The sequence below is a fragment of the Hypanus sabinus genome, chromosome 2, assembly GCF_030144855.1.
Source record: "Hypanus sabinus isolate sHypSab1 chromosome 2, sHypSab1.hap1, whole genome shotgun sequence".
Classification (NCBI taxonomy): domain Eukaryota; kingdom Metazoa; phylum Chordata; class Chondrichthyes; order Myliobatiformes; family Dasyatidae; genus Hypanus; species Hypanus sabinus.
In genome coordinates this window covers 33650151-33675499 of record NC_082707.1, presented here as the reverse complement: position 1 = coordinate 33675499, position 25349 = coordinate 33650151, and the positions used below count along the sequence as shown (strand labels likewise).

Below are 25349 nucleotides of genomic sequence, written 5' to 3'. Positions count from 1 at the left end.
GACAATCATTCCACAGTCAAAGTCACTTAGATTCCATTCTTATGTTTGATATGAACAGCAAAGGAACCTCTTGACCATATCCACATGCTTTTATGCATTAAGTTGCTGCCACGTGATTGACTGATTAGTTATTTTCATCAACAAGCAGGTGTACCGAATGAAGTGGCACTGAGTGTACTGCCCAGAGTAGTTGGTTATCAGCCAGATACACCACAGAGCAATCATTTTAAAGTAGCATTTGGACAGACTCTGGGGTTACAATCAACACCCAATCTTTATTATTCCTGTATTACTCCTCACCTGCATGAATGTTGTTCATATAATCCTCACCCGCATCTCTCAATTTCTGCCCCCACTTTCCTCAGGAGATACAATCGGCAAGGAGGCATAATGACTAAAGATTCAGTCAGAAATACAACTACTTAAAGGATAGTATTCATACACTCACACAATTTGGAAATGCTCTGTGCCCAAATTGGCTGTTGAATTGCTTACATTTACAACAATGTCTGCATTTCAGATTCCTTAAGTTTGTTATAGTCAGATATGATGGTGGGGATAAGATCTCATTACCTATTAAATGTTTGCAATGGAATGCACCTTAAATAGACTCTGACAACCAAGAACACCTCCAGCCCCTGTGTGGCTTAGCAACTAAGCCCAGTGGAACTATTTCTACTGACAGGAAAACTGTGAAAGATAGGTTACCGGCACCTTAAAACCAGCTGCTTCGGGCAGATGGGGTCTCATCGGCTGTGGTTGGCAGCTCATCTAGAAGGAAAACTCTGATCTCAAACCTCCACTACCTTGCAGCTCCACCCACTCATGGGGAAGGCTTTGGGAGTAAACCCTGAGGAAAAACCCAGAGCTGCCATCACTAAGGCAGGCCTACGTTGAGTTCAATGCTGACTGGAGATGCTGTTGGTGCCAAACTGTATCAGTCCCTACCATTCCTTTGCATTCATCAGCTGTGTGGAGAGGGGGAGCCTGCTACATGGGCAAGAGCTTGCTCTCCATATCATTCTGCCCTGGCTTGTGTATCATCTAGGCAGTTGGGACGCAACACCCATGGTGAGACCAGACCAATGGAGGGCCATGGATTTCAGCAGTGCTCCTCTGGCTGTGAACTGTTTTTGGGCGTCCTGAGCCCATGAATTTATTTCTTTCCCAAAAGTCCTAAATAAGCCAATAGGAACTTTGCTAAAATAATTGATTTCAAAGATTTTTTTTCTCTCTGGAGTAAAGCTAATCATTGTGAAGGCTATCTGAAACCACCATCCCTGTTTCTTTCTGCAGATGCTGACTGCCCTACTGAGAGCCTCCAGCAATTTCTGTTTTTATTTCTAACTCAGCGTCCTAGAGAGGCACAGTGGCACAGCAAGTGGAGTCGCAGTCTCACAACTACAGTGACCTGGATTCATTTCTGACTTCAGATACTGACCAGGTGGAGTTTGTGCATTTGCCCTGTGAGACAGAAGTTTCATCTGGCTAATCTGCTTTCCTAACTGGCTACCGTCAATTGGTTGGATAAACATAGCACCTAGGGAAGACTTGATAGGAATGTGGAGAGAATAAAACGAACTAGGGTAGGTTTAGTGTATATCGATGACTGATAGTCTGTACAGAATTAGTCGGCTGTAGAGCCACTTTCTGTGCATCATCCCTCCATGACTCTTTCTTAATCGAACTGATAGTGAGTTAAGTGACACCAGTATCATCCATTTAATTATGTGAGGGCCAACTGGAAGATGGCAGCACAGTAAAAGGACAGCTTTCCGTTTATGAGCAGTAAAGCTTGCCTGCTTTATTTAATGGAGTCCTATTAACTATCATATACTGTAGTGAATAATACATATCTCTATAAAGAATTAGGAACTCATATCAATTCTAAAATCAATTTTCCTTTCTTCTGATGTACATTTTGGCAATTCAGATATTTAAGTGTCTGTCAGATTCCACAGTGTTCAGGCAGTGTGTGGTTTGCCAGAGTCACATGTGGGGATAATATGAGAAAGCTCGCAGCTCTCAGCTCCGTGTAGTCTTTCAGTTTCACACTTCATTGTTTCAGTCAAACTGCTCCCCATTTACACCCCCCCCCCCACTAATTTCTAAATGTTCCAGGCATTACCACCTGACAAGCTTTTCATCACTTTCAAATGCTGTGAGCGTACCGCAAACCACAAACCACTTTGTACTATCAGGTCCATCTGATGCCAGTGTGCTTTGTGAAGTAATTTTCTGAGAACATAGTAATTAGGCAGTACTCAGGGGCTGCATATTTGTTGCTTATTAAAACAAATTAAGTTCTATTTTGAATTCGTTTTGGCCTATACATCCATGTGGTTTCCATTCAGTGGCTCGACTTTTTTTTGAACAAGCTAGTAATTACTTTTTTTGTTTTATTATAGTTAAGGATTTTTTTCTGTTTAGCTAAGGCAGGATGCAGTAATAAGAGACAGTTGCTGAGAACAGGCCTAGCAGGAGGATAAACCGAGTGTGCGTGTGTGGGCCTTTTAAATAAATGACTATGGATGAAGTCGAGGAGAGCAGGTAACACAATACAATGCTCGAACAATATAACTCCACTCGGTACAGCTGGATTACCAAACAATTTGTAAGATCATTACCTGGCAGTGAACAACGAAAAATCAATTGCAATATCATTTGATAGCTTTACCATGCAAAAAGAAAAGAGATTAACACAGGTTTAGTCTCTCAAAAGTACAGAAAAAAGATCAAATGCTGTAAAAGGTGTAATAATTTGTTGAAAATATTCCTATTTCTGTACTTTCCATAGCTCCCTGTGAAGTAGTGCAAGAAGTTTTTCTTGCGTTGAAAGCACTTACAAATGTGAGCAAATGTGAGCAAAATCAAATAATTAATCGGCAATAAGATCGGAGAGTGAATGGTGCTCAAGCTTGCTTAATATCCATTTCTGAGCCCCTAAGCAGGGATTGCCCAAGCCTTGCTGCAGGTCATTAGAAAAACTGTTTTTAGCTTGATTAGCCGATCTTAACTGAGAGATTAACAAAACAAAACTACATCGGCTATCTCTGTATCTTTGTTATTGAGGAGAGAGGGAATAAAGTTCAAATTTATACTGAAAAGCAAACATGCAGTTATCAGGTGAAGGTAGGATCTGACTATGGCATTGTCCGCAATTAAAAAGCCTGGTAACACTCACCAGATGGACTCAAGCATGAGTAGTTACTTAGGTAGGGACAGTAAAGTATTATGCCTAAGTATGAGCCCAAGGTCCAGAGAAGAAAGGTTGCATATTGCGGAGAAAGTTAATGTATAAAATAACAAAAACCTGTTTAATAAATAGTTTAACTTGCACAAGTTTCATTAAGAGAAATTCCCATGAGACTGATTTGGTCTACCAGCTGCTGGGTTGGTTTGTCCTGATTTCCACATTTTTCCTTGATATGAAACCACCAATCTAATATCAACTGCTTCGAGCTACTATCCAGGTTCACACAGTCCTCTCCATCCATCCTGTGGCTAGAAATAGACATTCAGTAAAAAGGTTCCCTTTTCTTCATGGGGTGTTGTGCAGGGTTTGAGCAATCCAATGTGCACACGGTGTTCCACAGGTACCTGACCATAATTCTGCCTCATGTGGTTCTACCAGTAACTTGATCACATAACCTGTGCCCAGTAGGCATTCTAATAACCTAATTACATTGTTGTTATATCATAAGTTGTACTGACAACAGAAGCATGGGTTTGCACGCGTGCATTGACAATTCATAAGTCTCAGTGAGGGGACATGCAACTGTTCGTTTCTCCAGATCTCTGCCACAGCAGCAGAACCGGGAACTGCTCATATTTGTAAGTGCTTTCAACGCAAGAAAAACTTCTTGCACTACTTCACAGGGAGCTATGGGAAGAATGCAGGTCAGGAGCAGTGGCCAAATGCTTGGTCAGAGCGTGTGCCTTTAAAAAGAACGTGAAGGAGCAGGGACAGAAGGAAAAGCAAAAATATTTGGAGAAATTCCATTGGTGGCTGTAGACATGGGCACTAACAGTGGAAAAGATTGGGGAGGGGAAGAGGAGAAGTGCAAACGCAGATTTCTAGGGCCAGAGGAAGAGTTAGAAAAGGATTCAAATGGATTGGGAATATTGTGGAAATGGAAGGCTATGGAAAGCATAAAACAAGTAAAGAAGTCGTTGTCAACAAGTAGTTGACAAGAAGTAGCATGAGGGAAGATATCATTATGTCTGGAACAGGACACAAGAGTTTTTGCAAAGCAATGTTAATGGGCAAATATAATGCAGAATGCCAGCTAGAATGTCTTGGAATAATTGAAAGACTAATACTGGATGATATGTAAATAGCTGATGTTATAGATCTGATATTATAGATCAGTCTTCCAGAGGCTATCTGAGGACAAACAGAAACATAGAAAACCTACAGCACAATACAGGCCCTTCAGCCCACAAAGTTGTGCCGAACATGTCCTTACCTTAGAAATTACTAGGCTTACCCATAGCCCTCTAGTTTTTCTAAGCTCCATGTACCTATCCAAATGTCTCTTAAAAGATCCTATCGTATCTGTTGCCGGCAGACCATTCCACGCACTCACCACTTTCTTAGTAAAAAACTCACCACTGACATCTCCTCTGTACCTGATCCCCAGCACCTTAAACCTGTGTCCTCTTGTGGCAACCATTTCAGCCTGGGGAAAAAGCGTCTGACTATCCACATGATCAATGCCTCTCATCATCTTATACATCAAATGTTTAGTTGGCAGTAAAAAAGGACATGTGGTGAAACAGGTTTGTTCATCCCCAGATTCTGGCTAAGCAAAGGGACTTTACTGATGATCATGAAAATCTGCAGTGGAGCCTTAAACAGAAGGCAAGTAGTAGTAACAGAACAAGTCCTACGGCCCTTGTAATGTGCACTAACATGTGACAAGATCATGCCAGAACTTCGTCCTCACGACCTCCTCCATCCACACCCCTCACTTCCACTGTATTCCAAAGATTTACCTCAGCATTGAATATATGCAACAGCCTTCTTAGGTAGAGAATCCCAAAGATTTACTATTTTCTGAATGGAGAACGTTCAACCTGACCTCAGTGCTGTACATCTGCCATCATGCTCTGAGACTGTACCCCCTCCACTGGAATCCACCAGAAACAATCTCAGCATCTCCAACATCTTATGTTTCAGTGAGATACACCTCATTCTTTAAAACCTCAGATCATATGGGCTCACTCTACCTAATATTTCCCTCTATGTCAGTCCTCTTTTCCCAGGAATCCATTCAATAAACCATAACTGCACTGTGTCCATGGTAAATCCTTCACTTTTTCATACATAGAGACAAACACGGCACATATTACCCCAGGTTTAGTGTCCCCAATTATTATACAATTGCAACGAGGCTTTGTATACTTGAAGCTTCTGGCTTATTAACATCTAAAGGGAGGATCTCAAATGGTTCATCCCAGAGAAGTGGAGGGTGGATTAAATCAGGGAACAGCAGCATTTACTGTCTCAGAGAGCACCTTTAATCTTTTTCTGAGAAGTTTCTTTTAGATCCATGTGCACAAAAAAATATTAAATCTAGGCCTCTTCTAAAACCTAGGAACTCAAAGAACCTCCATTGTTGACTTCATTGCCGTCAACCTCAGCTACCACAGATGGAAGAAGCACTGTAAATGAGACTCATTTGCTGAACCACGAAGCTGTTGGGTTTTCAGAGTATTAGCGACAATATTTTAGCTAAATGAACCAAGTACACAAACAGGTTCATGTGCATCCTCCTGTCCATCCTCTCTGTGGTGAAGATCACAGCTACCCTAGCTAACGGTGAGAGCAAACAGGATGACTCACAGATGAATGGCTTGACACTGCTGTGGATGTGCTTGTGTTGCTTGAGACCTGAGGAAGTGGCGAATGTCTTTCCACATTCCGGACAGGCATGCGCTCGAGCACCGACATGCTGTGAGCGAATGTGTCTCTGCAGATTGCTGGGGTCTGTAAAAACCTGCTGGGAAACAGTAAAGAAATCTGATGCAGGGAGATGAAATACAGAGATCAAGGTACAGTTTTTCAATCACACACAGAAGCTAGTTTCTACAAGGAATGCTTTATTTTACCATTAACTTGACTTAATCTTCAAACTTTATTTAGTTTTCCTGTCTATTGTTTGACCTACTCTATACTATGGCTCCAAGAATGTTTATCTCAGTAACTGATCCAGATGCACAGATCATTTTATATCAGGTTTTATCTAAAAAATCATGAAGGAATTGGGTTTAAAGCATAAAACTTTAAAAATAACTGGATTTTATATACTGTACCATCCAGTCTATCTTCATCTGAGAGTTGATTCCACACTAACAGCACATAAAGCTACAAGCCCCATCTTTGATTTTCAACGATGCACTAGACACTGCCTCTTATGACTGGGAGAACAGAATTTTTTTTATTTTTTGGTGGTCCTCATTGATCCAAAAGCCCCTGCAACTAATGAAAATGGCATAATCCAGGAAATCTTGTGGTATGAGACCCTGTTTTCCCGTGTTCAGCCCTTTCTCCATAGCGGCAAAAGTGTACGTGCCAGGTGGCCTAAATGGCCACCAGCTCAGCTCGGTAGAAATGAAAAGCATTGATGGCATATTCCAAAAGAAAAGAACAATCATTATAGGGATGGAATATAATTGATTGAAGCTAAATTTTATGCCCAATAAAACACACTTAGAAAGATTGGAATTGGTGACTGTGAATCAGCCAGTACGTGACATCTCTTTCTGCCTCTCTCTCTCCTTCTCGCCCCCTGGCTTCGCCACTCTCTTCTCTCTCTCTCCTGCTCTTTCCCCCCTCTCTCTCTTCAAAGCTCAAAATAAATAAATTTATTTTCAAAGTACACATATATTATACTATACTACCTTGAGATCTATTTTCTTGCAGGCATTTATAGAAAAATAAAACAACAGAATTTCATTACAAACTACACATAAACAAAGACAGAGAAATAACCAATATGTAAAAGAAGACAAACTGTGCAAATAAGATATAATACTGAGAACAAGAGTTATAAGGAGTCCCTGACAGTGAGTCTGTAGAACATAGAGTCAGTTCACAGTAGTCGTGATTGAAACCTTATGGTTGTAGAGTAATAACTTCCTGAACCTGGCAAGTCTTTGGTCCCTTCTGTCTGATGGTTATAGAGAGATGGCAAGGCCTAGATTAGGAATATCCAACCTGGGGTCCACAGACCCCTCAGTTAATGGTAGGGGTCCACAGCATAGAACCAAGAACCCTTGGCCAGGACAGTGGAGGTCTTTGAAGACGAATGCTGTTTTCTTGAGGCAGCACTCCATGAAATGTTCTCACTGGTGGGTAGGGCTTTGCCTCTGAAGGACTAAACTCTATCTACCACCTTCTATAACCTTTTCCATTCCGGGTCATTCATTCATGTTTCAAATCAAAGGAGATATAATTTGGGCTGCCGTCTCCCACAAACACTTATGGTGAGCACCACTAGTCTTTTGTAGGTTGGGTGCTGAAAACTACTCTTCATTTTAGGGTTGAGACAAAGTGTGCTGGAATTGGGAAAATGAAGTGATTTTTACTTCCAACTTTCCGAAACAATTTAAGAATTATAATTGGATTCCGAAAAGTCATGTTTTTTATAAATCTTCCAGTCCTCCTTTTCCCTGCCCAGTTATGAGGAAATGAAACCCTTCACCATACCTTGGCGCAGTTTTCACATTCATAGTGCTTGCCACTGTCATGTGACATCTGGTGACGAATGAGATTCGACTTCCAGTTGAAGGCTTTAGGGCACTGGTCGCACTTATATTCTCTCTCCTCCGTATGTGTCATCAGATGTCTGTCCAGGCTGCCGAGTCAGTAAGAGAGAGCCCATTATTCTCATTCTCTCTAGGACAGCCTGTGCCTTACTTGGACCAATGCTATGAGTTCATTATCATTCCCAGTCTAAAACGGGTAACGCGCCAGCTTTAAAAAAATCAGCTGGGGCTGCAGTGTTCTACAAGTAATATTTTCCTCAATTCCATGCCCTTCTTCAAGATTGTTGGCTTATAATGGGGTTCTGGCTTAATGCACCCTGACAGCTTAAAGCACAATGCCAAAGCACCCTTTCATGATTCATAAGATCAGTTGAGATGCATGTTGGAAAACTCAGTTGCCAAGCCTAATCTTGTCTAACCCAATTTTGTACCTGGAGATTTTCTGGCAGGAGTCACTGATGAAAGTTGTGGGCAGATCCTGGCTTTATCCAATGCAAGGCCGGTTGTAGCATATCCCCAATGAATCTCAGTAGTTCTCTTTCTGATCAATGTATGGTAACATCAAGCCACATATTGCTGAACATGCATGCATTCTGCAAGTGCATGGACATCTCACAAGGACATGTATATTTCACATCTTCACATAGTCACTATAAGTTTCAATCAAGCATCAATTTGACAAATAGGAAGTCGACTGGGTTGTGGGCTGCCTAAACTAATTAAGTGATAACGTCCTTTCACCAGTCAGACACAGCTCTTCCAAATGGTTATATTTATGACAATCTCAGACAACTTCACTGATTCTCTAATAGTCTATCTTTCCCTGAGAGTTTTCCTCAGAAATCTGAGCGCATCCTAATGGATGGCAGCAATAGTGACATGTCAATGGCCTTTTGGCCACCAGCCCTCTTTGAAAACTTTGTCGGTTGTCAGAGTTAGAACAAGAGGGTGCTGCTTATTATTAAAACCACAAGTGTGTTGTCTTCTGAAGTGATAGTCTTTCTGAACGCCAATATCTGGAGAATCAGAAACAGTTGAGAGTTGTGTATAGAGGAGCGGGATGGACATCGGAGAATGGAATGCCAGAAGCACGGCGGAGGGGAGGTGGATCAGGGAACCGTCATTTTCATTGGAGTGCAGAGTATGAGGGGAGTTGTACCGTTGAGCAAGACTGACCATTGAGAGCATTATATACTTTAATTTTACAAGAATCTAGCTTTGGGGTGCACCTTTTCGAACGAGCTCTACTAAATATTAAAGAAAGAAACATAATTGAACCATTCCCAGGGAATGGATGCCAATTAAAGTATTAGCATAAATTAAGAGCTGTCAGTTAACATTGTCACTATGGGTAGGCCCTTCCTGCCTCCTATCAGCAGAAACTGAGCCTGGTCATGCCCACACTGTGACTGACAAGTTAAAAAGTGAAACAACTTACTCAATGTTCCTGTAGCTCAAAGCTAGCAGGCAGAACTGAAAATAGATTGCTTTGGCTGAGGGGCAATAGACAAAGGCTCAAAATGAAAATAAGGAAAGGCCAAGTCTGAATTTAATGTTGAGCCATCAAAAGCACTGGACTTTTTGCAAAATTAGGTATGACATTAGAGATCAGAATATTTCATCCAATCATTTTAGAAGCAATCAATAATGTGATTGAAAAAAAGGCAGCTTTCAAATTAGTTAACTTACTAATAATAATTAAACTGGAAGAAGTAATGAATCAGACAAAACCTTTACTGGTGATAATTGAGGCTTATAATTTATCTGGTTCACCGTACTATTGTACTTTCATCCTGTTTCTCTCTCACACACACACAGACACACACACACACACACACACACACACACACACACACACACACACACACACACACACACACACACACACACACACACACACACACACACACACACACACACACACACACACACCATATGAAATATAATCCTGAAGTATGACGTTTGTTTGAAGGTTGAAAATTCCAAAGCTCTCTTTTCCTGCACATTTCACTCACAACACCTGCAACAAGACAGGACTTTGTGGCTTTTTTTTGTCACACATTATAGAGAGATAGTAACATTTGCTGGGGTCACTCAGGGGGCAGAGCTTAATTACGACAACGTTTTCCCTTCAGCTTATTGACATTAGGAAGTACAGTATCTGCCTACAAAACAGAACCTGCATTAAGTAGGCAGCACCTACCTTTGAGCGTCTGGGTAGACTCCGTCACACTCCTTACACTCGTGAAGTTCATCTTCACCATTCAGCTTCGGTTTGAAGTCTTCATCTACCATAGAGAATGCAGTGGGAGAACTGCTGCAAGTGAACTTCTGGTGGTCCAGCAGCTCTGCTTTGCACTCAAAGAGCTTATTGCACTCATCGCAACGATACTCACGCTCCTCTGCAGCAATGAAATACCACTTCATAATCTCGAAACCAGATTGAACTGAACTTTAAGACTTAATAACTCTAATTATTTATTATCAGTGCTAAATATGTTAAAGTCCACCTTGCTGTTAGGAGAGCTAGCTAATGACATCACATGATATAGGTTTTATATGGCATGAGTCAATAACCAATTACAGTAGTCTATGAATAATAATGGGTATCAGAACTGCATAGTTCATGGTCTACTCAACCAGTTCTCACAAGTTCAGGTTATCATCAACAGCATACCCTTGACTTTTCCTTTTCACACTTTAAAGTGGACAAACACTCATTTTAGAGTTTCTAATACCTGGCCTGGTACAAAATGAATGGAAAATACTTATGTCTTCTTTTTAGGGGAGCTTGTTCTATAATCAAGTTATTCTTTTAGTATGTGTCAGTTGGTTCCTTCATATGGTTTGAATGTAACTTAATCTAAATGAGCAGCAGCATAAATACAGCCACAAGGCAGATATGTGCAGTTCAAGAAGAAATACTGAAATGCTTCAAGGGACCAGTGTTCACATGCCTACATATAGCAAACATAGTTAAAGGCATAGGAAACACTTCAAGATGCCCTAATAGAGCTTGTGAATGCATTAAAACACGCCAGAGGACCAATGACATTATTGAAGGCTAACTGTCTCTCTATTCTATTTGTTAATGCTCTCCAACCATAAATTACAGGTAAATATATCACACACTAAACGTGCTGGACTCACTCGACAATTCCTGCATCTTCTCCTCAATAGATGTTAATCTCAAGTTAGAATTTTGACTTCCAATGACCCAGCTCAATCCTTTCTAAAATCCTGGTTCTGCTGGCCAGCTCTATCAGTCAAATTGGAATTATCCACTGGAAGCGGCCAACTGTCTTTACAATTTAAATTTATGTCTAATGTCAGAGCTTGTTTCTCTTTGATCCTTGCATTCCTAAAACAAGAGGACATTAAAAAAAAACTGAAGGAGTGAACTATTTTGGCTCTGGAGTCCATTCCATCCTCCAATAAAATCATGGCTGATCATTCAGCTGAACACTCTGCCACTCTTCGGTCCCATTTCCTTTAATTCCTTAACAGCCCATAAATCTCAGCATCATATATGCTCAGTTACAGAACATCCAGAGCCTTGGATGTAGAAAATTCCTAAGATTTACAACATCTATGCAAAGGAATTTCTCCTTGTCTCAGTACTAATGGGTCATCCCATTATTTTAAGATGGTATTTTCATTATATCTCCCTGGTTCAGATGCAGACACCTCAACAGGGAAGAGAGCCGATTATTCTGAGCAACATCTCAGCAAACTGTGCCACCCATCCATTGCCTTACCGAAACAGACTCTAATGACATCTTCTTTGCAAAGACGCAATTATAAACAGATTTGGGGGTTGAGGGTATACGATATATAGTTAAAATAAGTGTATTTGCTGCAGAGGTTTTGTTTGTTCTTTCATGGTCAATGCGCTTTTTCTTTCAAAGTGATATTCCAAAGACATTTTCTTACACAATAAGATATTAATTTGACCGGCTTCAAGAGAAAAAGCACATCTAATAAGATAACATAGACTTCATACGGTAACAATGGGAAGGAAGTCAATTTTTTATACACAGTGATTTACAAAACAGGCATTCATTGCCAGGATCAATGGCTCATGGTCCTTTAATATCTTCAAGAATGTTTCTTATGAAGAAGAGAATAGACCAACTGAGTGCATTGTGTCAGCAATGTGCACAAACTGCCAAATACTTGATAATTAATCGTCTGTTTTCATCCATGGTGCACAGGGTATTTAAAATGCAACTTCAGGCTCAAGAGTAATATTTTAATCCAACCGCATGCTACTTCAAAAGGGGCAGGCATTCCTAGCTACTGGGAGAACAAAGAAGGAAAGTAGCTACAACTGGCAGCAGCATTGTGTGCTCTTTCCACACAATCAAAATCATGCTACAGAGGACAAGATGTTCTGCCATAGCTACGACAAGAGCAGAAGCGTTCACACCCTTTTGCGTCAGAGTGGGTGAGTAACTTGATGTCAACTCTGAAGTGCTTCCTCTTCCTTTCACTAATGCCAACTCTTCTAGACCACTGGAACTTCTCTGCATCTCATAAGTTTGCAACAAATGCTGTTATTTTGTTTGCAAAATATTTTTAACCAGTACTGGTACAAAGGAAGCACAAGTAAAAGCAGACACGGTAGCAAGTTACTCTGGAACTGTACCAAAATCCATTAAAGTAAATGGACAATAACAAAGAAGCATTTAGCTTCAATCTACCTCAAAGTTCCCAAAATGACCAAGGAAGAACTGAAGAAAATCACTCACACAGGGAATAATGCATGAATAAAATTTAGATACAAGAACGGGAGCCGAATATTCCAAATTCATCACGGCCACAATGTTGCTGCAACCAGCAATGTTGTCATCTTTACTGTGTTCTAAAGTCATGAAATTAATATCATTTGTAAACCACTTCTCTGTTTTTATAATTATACAATGATAGTTCCTCTCAATGCCCAACATTTCTGACAGGGGATCAGGTAAAAACACCCAACAAGCCAGGAAATGTTAAACTATAACCGCACTGGCAGCAGGTGCAGGAATCTGTCTTGATGCAATTGTTGCTCACCAAGTATCTCTGGAGCCATTGTTTCTTGAGGGTAGCCTCCACTCTTCATCAACACCAAGAGCTCCTCTCCTGGGCTAATGTCTCGTATAATTCTGTAAAAAATCTGGAGAATAAAAAAGACAGGTTGCAGTAAGTATGAAGAAGAGAATTATGTGGCTGTCTGGAGGAGGTAGTGATGCCAATCTGCCACTGTTCTCCTCTGCTTCTCACTAGCCTGGGACACCGATGGTCAGATGCCAAGTGCTTTTTGTTGTTTTGCTGCCTGTTATCAAAAACTGATTCCTCACCAGCACCAGCACAACACCACCCCTGCCCGCAGATTTTCAGTTCTGATATCAGGCCCTTATCTTTATTGCTTCTCAACAGGCAGATTTACAATGTCAGATTTGCATCTGAATAGCAGATTCCACAAAAGTCTATTCCACAATGCTTCATGACACATCCAAAACAAGAACTCGAATGCAGAATATCGCAATGTAACATCTAGGAGAAGGAGCAGGAATGCTGAGCCGGCATTAGAATCAGTGATGGATGAGTTCGGAAAGGTGATCTCTGCTGTGTGAAATCAGCATGATCTTCTCATCAACACGATATGGGTATAAGGCAGTTTCATGGAATAAGTTCTTGTGGAACTGAAACATATATTGAACTTAACATAGCAAGTTAGATAATGAATCATGAGAGGTCTTAACTTTCTGGAAGAATGAATGAGATAAATGGAAGTTTTATTCATCAGCGCAAGACTCCTGTGAAAAATGTTTATTTATTTATTGGGATACAACCATTCCAGTCCTTTGAGCCACACCGCACCCCTCCCCATTCCCCCACTTTAATCCTAGCCTAATCGCGGGACAATTTACAATTAACCTACCAACTGGTATGCCTTTGTATTGTGGGGGGAAACCGGAGCACCAGGAGGAAACCCACGTGATCACAGGGAAAAGGTACCAACTCCTTACAGGCAGCTGAGGGAAATGAACCTGGATCGCCTGAACTGCAAAGTGTTGTGCTAACCACCATGCTACCACGCTGTGAGTGGAATAAACTTCTTCACTTGGAGAATCATGAGGTTCTGGAATCCATTTAAAGAGTTAATGGTTAGACCAGAAACTTTATCACCCTGTCGAGATCAGATAGGGTAGATGGATGTAGGAAAATAAGTTGAAGAGAACTGGGAACAGCATGTGTAGATGTGATTAGAAATGTTTGCTCACAATGACATGGTCTGGTTAATTCAAATGGGAAGTTTTCGTGCTGAAATGTATCTGAAATATCATTGAAAGTAAATGCTTATTTGGCAGACCCCAGTCTTTTAACATATTATGGATATGCTAGAGTGACGGTTAGCTTTGTTGCTCAGTAAGTTTAGATGCCACATCTGCATGCTAGTCCTCTGCCAGCCTAGTAATGGATCATTCAAGGGTCAGAACGTGCTCTCATTCCTGAATGGCCCGAAGAATCCAATGGAAAAGCAGGTGAATTAGGTTGATTTTTAAGACGAGGCAAGTGTGGGGCTCCCCTAACTAGAAGTTGCTGCACTCTGGTAGAAGTTATTGACAGGAATGTGCATGGATGCTGCCTAAATTTACTGATATATCAAGGTATAATGATGTCATCTGCTTTTACCAAGTGCAGATATGAGGAGGGAAGACAGCAGGCTGTTTTTTTTTTCCTAATGTCTTATCATTGTACAGGTACCCCAAAATTAGCTGTCACTGTGGGCTGTGCTCCTCAAATGAACTTTCTCTAGGACAATACAACAGACTTGAGAGTCCACTAACTCCCCACACCATCCTTGCAAACACTTTCAAATGCTCCCTCCCATAAACAATAATCTGCAGTGTTGGAAACATCTAATACCAACTGAGCAGTTCATTTCCAGTTATGATAAAAGAACTAACGATATTCACCCAAATCTTGATTGGGTAAATAGTTTAGCTATGAGTTTCAAATGAAGTCAATTTTACACGAAACTCAATTCTACTCTTTTTGTCCCTACATTGTAAAGTGAAGCTGCTTGTATGAAATGTGTTATAAATAATGACAAAAAGGTGAAAAAATATTTCTGCAATCAAAGCACACAGATCTAGGGCAATCTGAACATTTTGTACATGAGGATATGCTGCAAATCTGATTCACTCTGGAACTGCTGACCAGTAAGAATTTGCATTCTTAAAGGATTATAATCACCAGGGAGTTACCAGCCGCACACTAATTTATTTTACTGGGTTTAACAAATAAACACAGAAATAACAGCAGTGATATGATCGTATCTTTACTCCATGACGTGTTAATTTCTGTGAAACAGCAACCAACTCCCCAACACTCTGAGTAATCCCCAACCCTGGCTTAATTTGGAAACTTTGAAATAAAATTGAGAAGCGGCAGAACAGCAGTTCCAAATAGAGTGTCCATCGAAAACCTGTGCCATGAGGGAGAGGGAAGCTTTGGAATAGCACTTGTTCAAAGATTGGCAAACAGAAACAGTCTGATCTAGCCATTTTCCCCCATTGGAATGGGAACTTTATCAATAGCTCCATCCAGTCATGGTGGGAATGAAAAAGTGAAGTTAGTGCATTTTACCACCAGGTGGCTCCTGACACCCAGAGATCACTTAGCATCCACCGAGTGCCTGCTGACTGAAAACCAAAAGCTACAAAACTTTTAATAGGCTCTTTTCCTTATCTCAAGACAGATGCAGATTTGGTTTAGCTACTTTATCTGAGAACAGCTAAGAAAACACCCTTTCTTTCCCCATCTACATCTCTATGGAAAACTATTTCTAATAGGGTTGAGAAAGCTGGACTTCCATTTAATAAGAGCTCAATGGACTCCATTGTCTAGTTCGAACACTCGGTAAATCTAGTCTCTTTTTCAGACACGGATTTTCCTCTCCAGTGTTGTGTTAATGCTTAAACTGAAATATGTAATAAATCTGCACTGACATGGAAATGAAATGAGGAATGGAGTTGTGCAAACAAGGTCACATCTCGAAAGGTAAAGCTCCTGAGGAAGGATCAAAGAAAATTCTCTTGTGCAATTTTCCAAAGTTATTCTACTGATAAAGAAACAGGACTTTTGAATGGACGATAATGCAATTTCCCTCTTGACAGAATTCTTTGGTTTACTTTCCTCTACCTCAATCCCACCATCATTTAGCCAGGGAACAGCCAATCTGTGGAATTCATTGCCACAGACGGTTATGCAGGCCAAGTCACAGGTATATTTAAAGCAGATGTTGCTTGATTCTTCATTAGTAAGGTTGCCAAAGGTTGCAGGGAGAAAGCAGGAGAATGGGCTTGAGAGAGTTAATAAATTAGCCATGATGGAATGGCGGAGAAGACTGGATGGTCTAAATGGTCTAATTCTGCTCCTATGTCTTATCATCACTTTCTCATCAATTTCTCAGTGTTATGAATACAGCAACTGGGGCTCTCAAAAGGTTAAAATGCTACATGTTGTTTAACAACAGAAAGGAAGCACCACAGAATTACGCAGCACAGAAACTGGCCTGTCAGCTCAGTCTATGGCGAACATCAAGCACCCAATTATACTAACCCCACTTCATTCTCTCCATATCCCCATCAACCCCTCTAGCTTCTACCACTCACTGGGGTCAATTTACAGTAGCCAATTAACCTACCCACCCAAACAATGTTTGGAATGTGGGAAGAAACCACAGCATGTTGAGGAAACCAACAAGGCCCCAGGGAGAGTGTACAAAGTCCACACAGAGGTCAGAATTGAACCAGTTCACTTTAACTGCTCTACTGGCTGCCCATCTGTGCTGCTACACGGCCTCATACACATCTGCCCGTTTTCCGTCAGTACGTATGAAATCCAATGGGATGAGAGTCATCTGCAGACAGAGTAGAAACTAGGATCAGCAGTGGAATTTGATGTGTGTTAAATTTGATCAATACCCATGGTGGGAGTGTTGAGCATTGTTAAGAACCTTCATGAAGGTCTTTCTTCCACAGTTCACTGCGCTATTTTCTCTACATTTCCTTTCAAAACTCTGAATGTCTTTGTTTTGTGCAGTGGACAGGTGATGTCGGACTGTGCAATGCAATGTAAAAAGAGGAGCAAAACAAAAATAATGTTCTTCTTAATGAGGCACTAAACCCTGAAAATGGAAGGCATCTCTCAGTACTCTGAAAGCTTTAAAATGAATTGGTACAACAATGTAATTCAATGTCACTGGAACTGCAAGTCAGGGGTTTGGAGTAATAATCTGGAAATCAAGAGTTCAAATCCCATCTTGCTAGCTTGAAAATTTGAATATAATTTAATAAAATCTAAAATTTAAAGCTGGTTATCATTCAAAGTAGTAATAAAGTTGCTAATTTATAATAAAACCATTGGCTTCAAAGGAAGGAACTTGCTATCCTGACTTGATCAAGCCTTAAATCATTGGTAATGAACCTGCCTTTCACATGCCCTTCAAGCTGCCATGTTACAGGGATGGGCAATAGATGTTGGTTTTGGACATGATGTAGTCATCCTGGTGATGAGTTTTTAATAGTTTCCCCGCACCCAGAATTAACTAGATAAGTTTTATCTAATATATAATTTCTGTGTTTGGAAATGTCAGTGACCAGTTCTACAAATAAATGTGGCTGAGCTCATGTGCTGACATATGTAATGAATAACTGCAGACCTTTCAACTTTCCAGGAAGTTAGCTGGGATAATACGAACGGAACTCGAGGACTATTGTTCCTAATGATTACCAATCGAGTCATTTCACTCACAGAGTCCTGAATCTTTACTCAGCTGATGCCTTGGCGAGGGCACCAAAAATCTTCTTTCACGTGGATGACAGCAGTGACCCGAACACTTACACCCCTTCCACTTCTCGTACCCATCTCACAACTGCCCAGGACACATAACAAACGTGATGATACCGTAGTCTTCAGTAAAGCACTTGTTTCCTTGCCTAAACGTTGTTCCCAAATCCAAAAAAAAAATTCCCTTAGACTTATCCAATATGAACCCCCTTTCATCTTTGTATCCCAAGTGAAATGAAAGATGGGACGTAACACAATATTTAGCCTTTTGTTCAATCAGAATCTGCCTCATTAAGTGACACAATATATCCAATGATCTACGGATTTCATTCGAGGCACTCACTGGGATGAGGAGTGTATCTTATGCTGCACTGGGTTTTGAGTGGTTACTCAATGCTGGAAAGCCAGGCTTGGGTTTATTCTATCAAACTCAAGTTTGACTTTGTGGCTTGCTCCCTTGCTGGACTCGCAACAGCTTATCTGGCTATGGAATTAAATACGTTGATATGAATAGTAGATGACATTGTTCCTCACATTTGCAATCTCAATCAATAAGAAAATAGCTGACCGTCTTCAACTCCATGTAACTTCTCCCATATCCACTATCCCCAAACTCCCATATACTCCCCGCAACTCAAATGTTCTCCATCTTCAAGTACTCAGAGATGGATCAACCACAACAGGAATAGAGCTTTTCAAAAATTTAAAGTGTGGATGTTTATTATAGAATTGCACTTGTTGCAACTTTCATCACTGGTGATAACTAAACATATGCTCTTCTCACTTATACAAGTAAACGACAATAGTCTCCTTGGGAGGTGTTGGGCATTCAGAAAATCAAGAGCAGTTTTAATTCTAGAGGCAGGAAGTGCCTCTGCAGCAGCTGTGGATACTAGGTGATTTATTATTTTCCAATATACAATATAATGCTTAAGCCATAAAAATGTAGTCAGAGGGTGTGAGAATACAAATATTGTACTGTGTTATACATTGGCAAAAGCTCTGTACACCTAGCATAGGGTCACAGGATATTATTCAAAGTGTAATAAGAACAGAATTTCATGCAGAGTAGCTTGAAGAATGGAAAAGTTTCTGAAAACGCAGAGCAACACACATGCAAAATTCTGGAGGAACTCAGCAGGTCAAGCAGCATCTGTGGAGGGAAATGACAATAAACATTTTGGGCCAAGACCCTTCATCAGGGCTCAAAGTATTGACTGTTTATTCCTCTCTGTAGATGCAGCCTGACATGCCGAGTCCTTCCAGCATTATGTGTGTTGCTTGGATTTCCAGCAACTGCACACTTTCTCTTGTTTTGTGGGCCTATTGCCATGCTGTATATCTAATCAGAAAAATAAATAAAACCCACGTTGAACCATACACCATCCCTCCAACCATTCTCAGAGAGGCAGTGCATCAGAAACACCCAACGCAATAGAAGTTTCTTACTAACTTCAAAGTCATTGGCGATGTAGAGAGACAAGTATCTCCATCACTTCAATTAGTGAAGTTTACAAAAGCCTGAATATATTGATATGTGCATGGAGTTAATAAGGCCGTCTTGGTTATCTAGCTGTCGGTGGAGAAATTTACAGACATAAATATGTGAGTACCTCACGAATCATTACAGCCTCCAATTTAAAGTCACAAGACAGGTTTGCAGATGGGTGGCCTGACTGGTTAAATAACGAGCAACCTTGACACGTATTGTGTGACGCGGACAGTTTGCTGATTGTGAAACCGTGGCAACAAGCCAGTGGGCAACTGTTGCATTTAATTCAATGAGCATGAGTACCGCTCAAGACTAGTGAAACAAAATGTCTCTCGGGTTTTATGGTTAGCCAGCAATAGCGCAAATAAGTAGCCAAGCCGATCATATTGTGAACGTGCCAACGAGTCCTCGTCAGAAATGGCAGTATTTTGATTAGTGCCAGCAGTTTAGAAGTCCAAAGCCCACCTCCTCCAATCAGAGACTGGCCTGAGTTAGGGATTGGTCAGAGTTGTGTAGTAATGTTAATGTCCTACTTTCCCTGTCTTAAATACTGAAAATAATCTGGGAACAGGGAGAAGGTGAGAAGCATAAGACATTGCTGACTTTGTGGGCTATGAAGAACTCTAGAATAGTTTGCATTTGGAACGACTCTTCAACTACCAAGTCTTGGACACAATGTGGGATAACATGATCGTTGGAAGGCTGGGACTTTGCTCCTTTATGAATGAAGAAAGCATGGCATGTCATCTAAAACTTTGATAAACTTCGATAGATGTGTGGTGGACAGTATATTGAATGGTTGTATCGTGGCCTGGTATGGAAGTACCAATGCCACTTAAAGGAAAATCCTACAAACACTAGTGGATATGGCCCATTCCATTACAGGTAAAGCCCTTCCCACCTTTGAGCATATTTGCATGGAGTGTTGCCGCAGGAAAGCAGCATCCATCATCAAGGACTCCCACCACCCAGCCATGATCTTTTCTCACTGTTGCCATCAGGAAGAAGGTACTGGAGCTTCAAGACTCACACCAGCATGTTCAGGAACATTTATTACTTCTCAGCCATCAGGTTCTTGAACCATTGAGGATAACTTCACTCAACTTCACTTGTCCCATCACTGACCTATGTACTCACTTTCAATGACTCTTCATCTCATGTTCTCAATATTTGTTGCTTATTTATTATTATTATTTCTATTGTCTTTTGTAATTACACAGTTTGCTGGCTTTTACACATTGGTTGCTATCTGTCCTGTTGGGTGCAGTCTTTTGCTGATTCTACTGTGTTATTTGCATTTGCTGTGTATACCCACAGGAAAATGAATCTCAGGGTTGTACATGGTGACATATACAGTATGTACTTTGATATTAAATTAACATTGAATCTCATAGTTCATCTCAAGATATATCTGTATCAGACATCATGTGACTTGGGCCAAGCCCATGGTATGGAGTGAGGGTGCATGGGATTCAGAGAGATCACGATGTAAACCCTCAATGCAAGTGCACAGATGATAATGTACGTACATTCTGTATAAGAGCCAGCACCGGAAAGTCGCATGTTCACATACACGCGTTTGTGAGAAGGCATGCATGTGAAGGGACAAGGAATGGGTTGTAGGAAGAGGTGGCGTACGTGGAAAAGGATTTACAGTGTAAGACAGTGTCTCTGTAGACCTACAGAACTGCCAATTGCATATGGTTCAGTTGGTAGTCCCACCAAGGTCAGATAGCATGTGCTAACATCAGCTAACAGCCCATATTTGTGTTGGCCACAAAATCATTGACAGACAAAAAGGCTAGTAGTACACTGCACATATGTAATCAAAGCTATAGAAAAAGTTTTGAAGTCCAATGTAAGGACTTCCTTATATTTCAATAAGGAAGTCCTATATTGGGTGGATGTGCATTATCCACACAGTATGCCAACAGAGAAAAAAAAATCTGTATCAAAGTGTGATATATAATATGCAAATTCAATTATATGAAATAAACTATATACATAAAATAGACAGAATATTCAGTAAACTACAGTACAAAATAAACAATACAATGTAAAGTAAGCATACATGAACAAACATTAAATAGACAAGAGCATAAAACATAGTGCATATCATAATTGATACACACACAAATAATTTGCACACTCAAAGGATCTCACCAATATCCAGACACATATTCACTATGAAAGTAATTTTATCCTATGTTGCCTGGCAGATAAAATTCAGCAGGATTGCAAAAAAAATATTGTGCAGAATTCTACTAGTTTCTCAGGACATAAACTAGGTAAAAGCTGACTACAACGTTCTCCAGACTCAGCCTAATTATTCTAACATTAAAACAAAAAGATTGGAAAATGTAAATATCTCATTTTAAAGAGAAATACCTTTTAATGTGTATACCCAATTATCAAAACTAAAATCAGTGGTTGTTGATTGACTGAAGTGAACAAGGCTTTGTACAGAATCTCAATGTTACTTATTTCTACTCTGGAATCCGTTTTCCAAAATTGGTGTATCATGAATGAATATTTACTGAAATTTTAATTATGTTAATCCTTTGGTTGGTCAAATAAAAAACATTTGATACCTTGGGGCCTGTAATCAATGGAATTAAGAAGAATGAGAGGTGACCTCAATGAAAGCTATTGAATGGTGAAAGACCTTGATAGAGTGGGTGTGGACAGGATGTTTCCTATGGTGGGAGAGTCTAAGACCAGAGGACACATCCTCAGAATAGGTGAGTGTCCTTTTAGAAAAGAAATGAGAGGGATTTCTTTAGCCAGAGAGTGGTGAATCTGTGGAATTTGTTGCCACAAGCAGCTGTGGAGGCCAAATCTTTATGGATATTTAAGGCAGAGGTTGATAGATTCTTGATTGGACAGGGCATGGAAGAGATTTTGGGGAGAAGGCAGGAGAATGCAGCTGAGAGGAAAGTTGGATCAGCCGTGATGAAATGGTGGAGCAGAATCAATGGGCAAATGGTCTAATTCTGCTCCTATATCTTATGGTCTTAATAATCACACTTAGTCTAGGAATAACGCTCCTTCACAGGAAGATCTTCTGATTTCATTTTCAGTTTGCTTTACATTGAATGAAACTAAAATGAGGCACATTTTAGGTTTTTCACTAGAAATCTAATCTCAATGCTTAACTGGGCTTTTGGCCTTATGCCTGGATTCCAATAATAGAAATCATGTGGAGCCCACTTACTCAGTATGATATAGTTATGTACGATTATTGAGTGTATTACATGTCTGAATTGGTCTTTGCATAAAAAAGTTTATTAAAGATGCATCCCTACAGAGTAGATTAACTTCTAACATGCAGCTTTTTGCTAATTTTATAGGTATAATATTATCAAACGTTATTACAGAGGCAATTTTTAGAAGTCTGACTTTACTGCCCTGCTAGCAACAGAACATATTTTGAGCAGGGTTATGTGCAGACAACCTAAGCACATGGATAACAATCACAGTACTGTATGTGTAAGATATAGGACACATGTCGCTTGTGATCTGCTTGTACTAGAGTGTTACCAGATCTTCAGCATCAGACTCCGCCAGGTAAACTCAAGACTATTCCATCACAGGATCAGCCCTCTACTCAGCTTCAAGTATTCAAGTTCAGTGCCCAGTCCATTGCAAAATACGTTTGCTGCTGTCAGATTTTCCTCTCAGCTCTCTACCTGAACATCGGCAATATGAAATACTGCAAACAGCTAGTTAAAGTCAGAATGGTCAACCCAACCTGTGTTCCCAAAACCAGGCACTGGAGAGATTAAATTTGGTATTGATGATTTTTTTTTTAAAGTTTCACAACTTTGAAAAGGTGCCGTTCAGATTTTGCAATGAAATGTTTTGCTTGGATTCAGAATTCCATACAATGGGAGTGCATGGGATGTGGTTTGCTCCACTGGAATTTTATACTTGGATACAATTATCCTTGAATCAGCTATAGGTTTATCTTAAGTCAGCTAGATCCTAAAAACAGACTGGGCTTCTGCTTATAGTGGCTATGAGGGGAGATTCTCAACATTGTTTCTTTGAATAATCAGTGTTTATAATTACCATATCATAAAATGGGAAAAGGGCTGTGGGATTATCATGCATTCATTATTATTTGATGAATTGCGTATTGTTTGATCATGACATCCTTAATCGGAGTGCTTTTCCTAGAGCGAGAGACAATGTAACAATTGTCATAAAACTGTCAGCAGGCCAAACAATTGCTTCCCAAAGGAAGGAGACAGAAATGTGAAAGGTCTGATTCAGACCAGGTGGCAATGGAGACACCAAAACCAAAGGAGGCATTTTGAAACCTATAGAACATGGTTTCTTAAAAAAAAACATGAGAAGTTATGGAAGTCTCTATTGTAAACAGGACTATGTCACATCACAATAGTGATTAATGCGGGCAGTGGTCAGTGTGCTTGCTGGTTAGTGGGACATTTCAATAGTTACAGACTCCAGCCAGCAGAACAATACAGTGACTGAAAATTCCGGTCAATAGAACTATTCAGTGACTGCAAATTTGGGGATGTGAAACAATGAGTGACAGGGAAGTCACCGCTTCCAACCACCATCTCAGGTTAAACTATAGAATGGGTCCCAATTATAGCACTGACTCACAGTTAAGGACGACGCTGTGAGCACGCCTGGTGCTGGAAAGTGCCATCAGTCAGACTGCGAATGGAGACAACACTTAACTTACACCACCCTCTCCCCCAGTTTGCTCGGGGTAAGGGATATTTAAAAATTGAACCTGCTGCAGGGGAAAAATCCAAATGGCTGTTTTAACATCAGCGATGCTGAAAATGGAAAATATTGGGTTGTCTACCTCGTCTATATTCTCCTAAATATAACTCTCCATTAACTTCATAGTGACCAACAAGGAACACTATATGCTGTCAAATCAGAACTATATTAACATGGCAACCAATGTATCCCAGCAAGTGACACTGGGAGGCATTAAAGCTATGCAAGGACTACCATTAAACAAAGCTGCAGCTATTGCTTTGTAAGCACGGAGAAAGTAGTTAATGACACCTTAATTGATATGGTGTTGTGCAGTAGATGATTGCCCGAATTTTGGATTTAATTCTTGTTTCTATTTTTTCACCTCACACTTGCTGTCTGACACACTGAGCATTTTCTGCCTTTATTTCTTGTTTCCATAGCTGTACCTCTGTTACATTGCTGAAATAATTGCAACCAAAAAATAATCATAACTGAATTGATTTTCATTAAAAGAATCTGAAAGTGCTCGCCAAATGCAAACAGAAAATACCAAGCGATTTTCACGGAAGGGAGAAAAAAAGACAATACTGTTTGCATTGAATGAAGGTTGCCAGGCTTCCAGAGAACTAAAACTTTTCTTTGATTCTATTTTTCTTTAAAACTGGAGGTGTGAAAGGTAGGTAAGGAGACCAGTGTTTATTCTGGAATACAAAAGGGTACTATTCTGGCTTTGTCCTACATTCATAAGAAAGATTTTTCTCCCTGGATCAGGGAGAGATTGCTCCTTTTCAAAAGCAAGACATAGGTGACTAAAATCAGATTGAAAGCTAACGTCCAATCCCAGCCTCACACAAAGTGCCATCGCTTGCTTTTATCACCTCACAGCTGCAAAGGAATAATACAGCTCTACACTATCCTCAGATAACTATCAAATATTTCCAAGCCTTATCTGAAGACCTCCTACTTGCAGCTGTCTGTGTGTGTGAGTGCATACAAGAGGCTTACTTCTGGCCTTGGTCCAGCAGGATACTTGGTAACATAAATCTATGCTAGGCTCAACCTTACCAAGAGTCCTCCCAAGCAGCCGCACCCCTCTACTTTAAGACACGAATGCATGGTGTTGAATTTAACAGGCAAGCTCATGTAATTATAATTAAAGGCTAACAATCACCACTGATCGAGTGTCTCTGTTTCGGTCTTGATACTGAAAGACTGCCCTTACACAAAGGAGTCGTTCAGTGGGTAACGAGTGGTGCTCATTCAATTCTTTGCCATTTCTTTGCCCCAGATAGAAGAGGCAGAGAAAAGGAAACTGCCAGGGGCACTTGAGTCAGTTCCTCGGCAGCGGGCACTTCAGAAAACTCCCTCCAGTCAAAAACGATCAGTGTTCACTCTGCTATAGTCAACTATTAAATATTCCATTCCTGGCTTTCTTTCAGCATTCCTTCTGTATCTCTTGGCATCAGACATTATAATTACTCTGCAACTCTCACATATAGTT

At 40.4% G+C, this 25349-nt stretch overlaps 1 protein-coding gene across 8 annotated transcripts in view; it reads right to left on the bottom strand.

The window, feature by feature from the left end:
• mecom (MDS1 and EVI1 complex locus) overlaps positions 1–25349 on the bottom strand; it is a 768103-nt gene that overhangs the window by 62994 nt on the left and 679760 nt on the right. For 5 of the 8 annotated variants that reach the window (XM_059943776.1, XM_059943783.1, XM_059943753.1 and 2 more), the window contains 4 exons: positions 12829–12931; positions 9977–10175; positions 7715–7862; positions 5849–6005 (listed from right to left, as the gene is read on the bottom strand). In XM_059943776.1, the coding sequence (XP_059799759.1) occupies positions 5849–6005; positions 7715–7862; positions 9977–10175; positions 12829–12931 (607 nt within the window). The remainder of the gene's footprint in view (positions 1–5848; positions 6006–7714; positions 7863–9976; positions 10176–12828; positions 12932–25349) is intronic. The other 3 variants (XM_059943765.1, XM_059943770.1, XM_059943791.1) reach the window with 1 other exon arrangement.